Source organism: Neoarius graeffei, chromosome 13 (genome assembly GCF_027579695.1).
Source record: "Neoarius graeffei isolate fNeoGra1 chromosome 13, fNeoGra1.pri, whole genome shotgun sequence".
Taxonomy (NCBI): Eukaryota; Metazoa; Chordata; class Actinopteri; order Siluriformes; family Ariidae; genus Neoarius; species Neoarius graeffei.
In genome coordinates this window covers 62,941,312-62,950,164 of record NC_083581.1, presented here as the reverse complement: position 1 = coordinate 62,950,164, position 8,853 = coordinate 62,941,312, and the positions used below count along the sequence as shown (strand labels likewise).

Here is an 8,853-nt window from a genome sequence, read left to right as displayed (position 1 = left end):
GTAATCATGTCCCAACAGCTAGCCGCTGTGTCCGGGGATCAGGTCGTCGAGGCCCCTGCCTTCGACTGCCGCCCAATCCACACTGCACCAGTCCCCTATTGCTACCTCTGTGGGTGGTGAACCCACAGGAGGTCGGGCCCACGTCACCTCTTCGGGCTGAGCCCGGCTGGGTCCCATGGGCAAAGGCCCGGCCACCAAGCGCTCGCATACGAGCCCCAACCCCAGGCCTGGCTTCAGGGTGGGGCCCCGGCTGCGCCATACCGAGTAACGTCACGGTCCTCGATTGTTTCTCCATAAGGGTTTTGGTGATCATAGGTAATCATAGGTGAATATTGTACCACAATATTTTCTGGTCAGGAGTTGTGCATTATTTTTGTATAAAAGCTGTAACATGAATGATATTAATGTGCCCTTATTGTTTCTGTAGTAACAGCTCAGATAGAGGTCCTGGTACAGTGGACACTCCACATAATCCAAGACTAATAATCAACAGATTAAAAAACAACAACAACAACAACAACAACGTATTGTTTAACAAAGTAAAACCTGTACTCAATGGCATGGCGACTCTTTTCTTTAGGAGACTTTTATGGAAGGAGACTCAGTCATAAGCACTTTGTAACACTCCACTTGCACCTGGTGCAACATCCCCCTCCGGTGGCATTTTTGCATAACAGAATAGTTTGGAGTGTGTTATCCTTTACTTCTTTGAAGAAGAAGCCTTTATTTGTCACATGTACACTCAAGTAAAGTGAAATTCCTCCTTTGTATTTAACCCATCTGAAGCAGTGAACACACACACAGACACATAAGTGGGCAATGAGCACACACACATACCCAGAGCAGTGAGCAGCTATGCTACAGCACCCAGGGAGCATTTGGAGCACTTCAGTCATGATATAGATGGAGGGGAAAGTGCTGTTTATTCACTCAATTCCCCTCACATTTTTCCTGTCAGCCCTGGGACTTGAACCAGCAACCCTTTGGGCCCAAGGCTGCTTCTCTAACCTTTAGGCCATGGGTGTTACATGGCATTGTTAAATATTCAATACTGATTGGTCAGTTATGGCATTCTGCTGTCAGTATTTCTGTATAACAGACTGTTACTGTGAATAACAGACCATTACTCTAGGCCATGTCATTAGCAGAAGCAACGAAATCATTTTTAAAGCAATATTTTGGGTTAATTTGCACTTTAGCACCAATAACACCAAAAAGTACTTTGTGCAAGCATGTGTGGGTTAGGGTTAGTTAGGTATTAACATAAAAAAAATCAGGAAGAAAGTTTTTGTGGTTATTTTGGTGGTTTGAAGCCATTTAATGCAATTTTGTGGTTTTCTCACACACGATACACTCACAAGATCTCTTTTTTTGTGTGTGTCAGACTATCGAATTGGTGGCACGGTGGTGTAGTGGTTAGCATTATCACCTCACAGCAAGAAGGTCCTGGGTTCAAGCCCAGTGGCTGGCGAGGGCCTTTCTGTGTGGAGTTTGCATGTTCTCCCGTGTCTGTGTGGGTTTCCTCTGGGTGCTCCGGTTTTCCCCACAGTCCAAAGACATGCAGGTTAGGCTATTTGGCGGCTAAATTGACTGTAGGTGTGAATGGTTGTTTGTTTATGTGTCAGCCCTGTGATAACCTGGTGACTTGTCTAGGGTGTACCCTGCCTCTCGCCCATAGTCAGCTGGGATAGGCTCCAGCTTGCCTGCAACCCTGTAGGACAGGATAAGCGGCTACAGATAATGGATGGATGGACTATTGAATTATTTACTAAGTAGCTGTGTAATAAGCAAGATAATGTACAGTGAGTTGGTCATTATTGCAAAATAAACCCTTTCAGGGTGATTCAAGACCCTGGGTGTAAGTGTGGGTGGGCTTTGATTTAAGTACAATATGTCATTTTATTAATACATGAAAATGATAATTGCTGGCAAGTCATGATATTATAAGAGGAACACTTTTGGATGTGCTGTTATAGGAAAATAATCCAAACTGAGGTAGTAGCAAAGCCACAAGACACTTTCCCATTGTGTGAATTGTTTTCCTATAACACCATTCCCCCAATCTTAATTTATTACCTTCTGACCAAGAAGAAAAAGTTAACAGTCTGTGCTATAATTAGTCCTAATATATTCAGACAGTGCGGCATGGTGGTGTAGTGGTTAGCACTGTCGCCTCACAGCAAGAAGGTCCTGGGTTCGAGCCCAGCGGCCGGCGAGGGCCTTTCTGCGTGGAGTTTGCATGTTCTCCCCGTGTCTGCGTGGGGGTGCTCTGGTTTCCCCAACAGTCCAAAGACATGCAGGTTAGGCTAATTGGTGGCTCTAAATTGACCATAGGTGTGAATGTGAATGGTTGTGTCAGCCCTGCGATGACCTGGCGACTTGTCCAGGGTGTACCCCGCCTCTCGCCCATAGTCAGCTGGGATAAGCTCCAGCTTGCCTGCGACCCTGTAGAACAGGATAAACTGCTACAGATAATAAATGGATGGATAGTCAGACAGCAGTGTACAGAACTAATGGTTTATATATGGATGCAAATGATGCAAAGTCACATTCAAATCATTCACTTGTGCTAGTACCTTCACGAAAAGTACGCACCTGGCAACCCCGACTCCCTTCTTTCTGTTGGACAGCCGTGAAAGCCGAAAGAAACAAATAAATTTTTTGTTTTACGTAACGCCTACAGCGGAGTTTCAAACATTGAGCAATTAAAAAAAACGAGTTACATTATCTAATAAACATTTTAACCACATATTAAAAAGTACATAGCTTTTAAAAAAAAGTGTCATCTTAATTTTCTGTGCTAATTTTAAGCTTTGAGTCTCGGTGTTGGAATACAACGCGACCCAAAAGATCAACAGAGCACAGCGGTGCATTGTGGGTAGTGCATCCGGAAGCACGTTTGCAATCCAGCATGGCAGGAAAGACCAAGAGGTAACGTGAAGTGCGATGTTTTTTGTATTTCTTTAACAGCGTAAATAATTAATCCGGATTGTTCCTAGATAATAGAGGGAGTTTACAGGATGGAGAGCTGATTGATTAACACAAGTACTTTCTCTAATATGTAATAAGAACTGAACATTAGCATTAGCCACCTAGAGAGCTACATGGGAGTAGTATTAGCACTTATTTTTGAGTTTTTGAATTGATTTATTCATTATTAAAATGACATTGTATGAAAATTATACTATAATATAATAATAATAAATGGATAACACAAAGTCCAAGCGTTTGTTTCCATTGTGGTCCAAAAGGAGTGACATGATCAACACGTGAACAAAAGTTAGAGTATGCAATAAAAATACACTACCGTTCAAAAGTTTGGGGCCACTTTGAAATGTCCTTATTTTTGAAAGAAAAGCACTGTTCTTTTCAATGAAGATCACTTTAAACTAATCAGAAATCCACTCTATACATTGCTAATGTGGTAAATGACTATTCTAGCTGCAAATGTCTGGTTTTTGGTGCAATATCTCCATAGGTGTATGGAGCACTTGCATATGACGTCACAGCCGATCCAGATTGTGACAGACGCCATCTTGTCGGTCAAACGCCATATTTCCTACTTCTGGTTCTACTTCTACCTTTTCTTCTGGAAAACCCTACTATATACAATTCTTCTACAACGGCTGCGGCTACAAGCTCTCCCTACCTGTGCACGCTTTTTATGTTTTTTGTGTGTATTTTTGCGCGTTGTTCGTCTGTACCGGACATCAATATCCACTACAACCGTATGGACTTACTGGACATTGGTTTCCAGCAGAAAATGGCGGTTTGTAGCGATTTCCATCGCATGCACAACATTCCGGACGAGAAAAAAAAAAAAAACATTCCGGACGAGATAGCGAGACCAGCGGGGTCTCCGTGGATTGTTATCTGAAGCAAAGCGAAGGAGGCGGCGCCGGGAGCGGAAGCAAAAGCGAGGCTGTAGAGCGGCCTGTTGACTAAGCTCAGAAAACAGCCACTCAAACCTCCACTGCTAAGCCTCTATCTCTCCAACGCCAGATCCATGGTAAACAGCACGGACGATTTGGAATTACAGCTGGAATTACCTTATTCTGTTCTATAATCGGCTGGTCAGTGCTATACTCAATAGTTAAGTGACTTACCCGTCCAATGAGGATTGCTTTTTTCTTGTTTACAAGATGCCACATCTGAGTCGCTGACAAATCCTGAATTTCTGTAAAGATAACTGTCCAGAGATTAATAAGCACGCAGTGCTTCACCACTGAACAGCGAGGGAAAGTTAATGAGGTAATTATACACGTCTGGGTATTCCACCTCCGGCAGTTCAACATCCACTGACATGGTCGTGAAAACTACGTCCGGTAAGCCATAAGGGTCACTAATCTGTAGATCGTTTATTTTAGACATATATCTAGTTATCTGTTCATTAGAAAAATGAGCCGTGTAGTCCGTCGATTGAAATTGATCCATTTTGTACACGAGTGCAGCAGTATTCAGCTGTGTTTTTTACCGACAAGATGGCGGCTGTGTACTTTCCGGTCACGTGACTGCAAGATCTCTATAGAGGCCCATTTCCAGCAACTATCACTCCAGTGTTCTAGGCCAAGTTTACATTAGACCGTATCTGTCTCGTTTTCTTCGCGGATGCACTGTCCGTTTACATTAAAACGCCTGGAAACGGGAATCCGCCAGGGTCCACGTATTCAATCCAGATCGTGTCTGGTCCGGTGCTGTGTAAACATTGAGAATACGCGGATACGCTGTGCTGAGCTCTAGCTGGCGTCGTCATTGGACAACGTCACTGTGACATCCACCTTCCTGATTCGCTGGCGTTGGTCATGTGACGCGACTGCTGAAAAATGGCGCGGACTTCCGCCTTGTATCACCTTTCATTAAAGAGTATAAAAGTATGAAAATACTGCAAATACTGATGCAAGTACTGCCCATTGTGTAGTTATGATTGTCTTTAGGCTTCCCATCCTTCCACTTGCAAGTGGTAAGTGACGCGCATGCCCGATATGCACTGAGATCACACACACAGCGGCTCAGTCCCGAATCGCTGCTCGTGCACTTCACTCGCGCGCTCTGTGAGCTGCGCAGGGCCGGAGTGCGCACCCTCCAGAGGGTACTCGCTGTTCAGGGCGGAGTGATTTGGAGCGCAGGATGCCTGCAGAGCCGAGCGTATCCGTGTATTTGCGTTGCTGTGTGCACGCTAATCGTGTATTGGCGTTGCTGTGTGCACGCTAATCGTTTTAAAAACGTTAATCTGATGATCCGCTGATACGGTCTAATGTAAACCCCACCCTAATGGTACAATGTGTTTGCTCATTGCCTCAGAAGGCTAATGGATGATTAGAAAACCCTTGTACAATCATGTTAGCACAGCTGAAAACAGTTTAGCTCTTTAGAGAAGCTATAAAACTGACCTTCCTTTGAGCAGATTGAGTTTCTGGAGCATCACATTTGTGGGGTCGATTAAATGCTCAAAATGGCCAGAAAAATGTCTTGACTATATTTTCTATTCATTTTACAATTTATGGTGGTAAATAAAAGTGTGACTTTTCATGGAAAACACAAAATTGTCTGGGTGACCCCAAACTTTTGAACGGTAGTGTAAGTAAATGTTTAAAACTGAATAAAAGCTGAAGACTCCTGAGAACAATATCTCGTGAATAAAAATTCTTTAATCTGAGATTTAAACTGGGGTTTGTACCTGAGATTCTGTATATAACTTGGTCAGCTATTCCTACACTGTGAATTATGGACACTGTGATATTCAGGGTTTTATAGAAAGCTATTTGAAATCTAAAAGTGCAAGAGGCACCAGAGACTAGCTTTTCAACATGTGCATGATAATGGAGAAAATAAGGGAAACTGACATTCCTTTATACATCTGTTATCCAAAAGCCTTCGATTGTTGGGTTTCACGTGACGTCACATCCGCCTCATCACTTATTCAAAACTTTAACTGGTGGTCAACCAAAGCTCAGTTGACAAAGCGTTTGTACGAAGAAGATTCATTGCTCGCGTGAAAAATGCCTTATGCTTGCGTTGTTTTAGGTTGTTCGAATCAACCAAACTGTGAAGCTGATAGTTTACGGGAAACCCTGAAGAAACTTAATAAAAAAAAGGGTGAACGAACACAGGATTTCACAAAAAAATGTCGAGAAAGGTGGCTTTTGAACCTCTCACCGAAATCGAAGGGAGCCGAGTCGAAGCATGCTCGAGTTTGCAGTGATCACTTGGTGAAAGTTTTGTACTGTATCTCCCTCTTTGCTATGTCCTTAGTGTTTTCCAAGTACTTTTCTTGCTACGTGTCATTATTTTATGGTACTTTTTTTAGTCACGAAGCGCTAAAGTCCCCAGCTGTTTCTTTGTTTACTCCTCGCAAAGTCCATATGCATGAAGGTCGCGACAAATTTCTTCCCCAGCCGTACAGTCACAATGCGCCGTGATCACTTCTCCGTCTTGTTTAACTAAGATCCAGGTCTTTAAAGGGGTTTCTGATGATCTTTGTGAATGATTTACCTGAGAGATAAGAGCCAACACAAGTGAGAATCAAGTGAACTATTGTTTGTTTACACTTGCAGCACTTTGTTGTAAGGACTAGGGATGGCGAAAACTAAAAACAATCTTGACCGACCACCGAGCCTCATTAGCCGGTTAACCTATGAGTTTAAACAGGGATGCAAACGGTGCGCCTTTTGGCGGATGCCGACTTTTTCACGGCTGAATCGTGCAGATCCGATTTTTTTTGGGGGGCGGGCGTTGGAGTGTCTGAATAATTTCATCAGAGTAAATTCTGTATTAAAATTACTAAATAAGCAAATGCCGTTACAGTCCATGAAACATAGGAAGTATAAGTATGAGAAGAAAACAGTAAATCAGAAAGCTGCGCACGTTTTCACGGAAGCTGCGCAAACGTGCGCAGCTTTCTGATTTACTGTTTTCTTCTCATACTTCCTATGTTTCATGGACTGTAACGGCATTTGCTTATTTAGTAATTTTAATACAGAATTTACTCTGATGAAATTATTCAGACACTCCAACGCCCCCCCCCCCCCCCCCCCCCCCCCCCCCAAAAAAAAATCGGATCTGCACGATTCAGCCGTGAAAAAGTCGGCATCTGCGCCTTTAGTTTGTGTGGAGAGATATGATCTGCAATAACATGCATTGTTGGCTACAGACCGAAACATACTTTCAGAATGCACTGGCCAAGGCAGGACTAAACTCGATGTGCCTTCTAATAATAATAATTTAAAAAAAAACAGAATAGTAATTTGTAAGCTAAAAAGCCTGTGTCTACACTTTTCTTTTGCCGAGTGGTAGCTGTGTTCAACTGGGGTGGGAGGGCGAGACATGACTGAATGGGTGTTTCTGATTTGTCAGCTGTCGTCCTTACACCGCATGGCATGCCCCAAGTGTTTACAACACAGAATTCCAGGTTCTCCGCTCTAAAATCGGCAGCTTCAAAACGATTGATTTTTTTTAACCGACAACCAAAAAAAAATTAACCGGTTGACGTTGATTTGGTCAACCATCGGTCAAACGGTCATCGGTTAACATCCCTAGTAAGGACGCGAACGAAAAGCTTAAAAAAACATATTTACATGGGCAAAAACATACTTACACGGGCAAAAACAATACAGGATTAATTCGGTAGCGACTTGATACCGAGGTCCTTTACCCAGCCACATACAAAAAAGTTGTAAGCCTCCGTACTCTGACACTTTCATCTGTTTTGCGCTGTAGAAATACATCTGCAACACCAGATAGTTTGAGATATCAGGGAACTCGACTGAAGGGTCGTTTTCATATGAGAAATCCTTCTTTCCCAGACTGTAGGGGTGGATTCCATTACACATAGCTGAATATATCTAAAGCGAGCAGTGGCTTCTAGATTACGAGCATACTCTAAGTTATCACTAGTTGTTTGCACTACGGTAGCTGTTTAGACCACCAGCTGTTTCATTTCTGGTAAAACTGCTAAGAAAAGTCACGTGACTGAAACCCAGCAATATGCCAAGCTTTGGAAGACAATGACCCAACTAGGAGTACCACCACACCTAGTAGCCCTTTTCGAAAAACCATATACTGCACAATCATCCCACATTCACACCCTATTCGGAGAGACTGATTCATTCTGCAATGGAAAAGGGGTGAGACAAGGATGCATCCTCTCCCCACACCTCTTTACTATCTACACCGAGGCAATCATGAGGATCGCAATCCTTGACAACACTGGCATCAAAATAGGAGGAAGAACAATCTGCGATATGCAGATGACACTGCTCTTCTAGCCGCAACCAAAGATGACCTACAAGCTTTTCTCGATCGTGTGGCTCAGGTCTCGGCAGATTATGGGGTGCTGGTGAATGTCAAGAAAACCAAGGTTATGGTAGTTAGTAAGTCACCCGTACAAGCATATATATACATCAGGTCAAATAAAATTGGACAAGTGCATTGATTCACATACCTTGGGGAAGAATTAAACAGCACAAATGAAATGCAGCATAGAAATAAGGAGGAGGATAGGAATGGCATGCTCCATCTGTAGTAAACTCTGGAACATATGGAAAGACCACTCTGTAAGCATCAACACCAAACTACGTCTCTTAAGGAGTCTGGTATGGTCAGTTGCACTCTATGGATGTGAGACATGGACACTCAAAGCAGCAGATGAAAAGCAATAGAGATCTTGCAGTCACGTGACCGGAAAGTGCACAGCCGCCATCTTGTCGGTAAAAAACACAGCTGAATACTACTGCACTCATGTACAGAATGGATCAATTTCAACCGACAGACTACACGGCTCATTTTTCTAATGAACAGATTAGATATATGTCTAAAATAAACGATCTACAGATTAGTGACCCTTATGGCTTACCG

General features: G+C 43.1%; 1 protein-coding gene across 2 annotated transcripts in view; it reads left to right on the top strand.

Moving 5' to 3' along the window:
* The first annotated feature begins 2,882 nt into the window (after positions 1 to 2,882).
* noc2l (NOC2-like nucleolar associated transcriptional repressor) overlaps positions 2,883 to 8,853 on the top strand; it is a 152,046-nt gene continuing 146,075 nt past the window's right edge. The window contains exon 1 of one of the 2 annotated variants that reach the window (XM_060938295.1): positions 2,883 to 2,931. In XM_060938295.1, the coding sequence (XP_060794278.1) occupies positions 2,912 to 2,931 (20 nt within the window). In that variant the 5' untranslated portion in view covers positions 2,883 to 2,911. Of the gene's footprint in view, positions 2,932 to 4,231; positions 4,252 to 8,853 lie in introns of those variants that run through there. The other variant, XM_060938296.1, reaches the window with a different exon arrangement.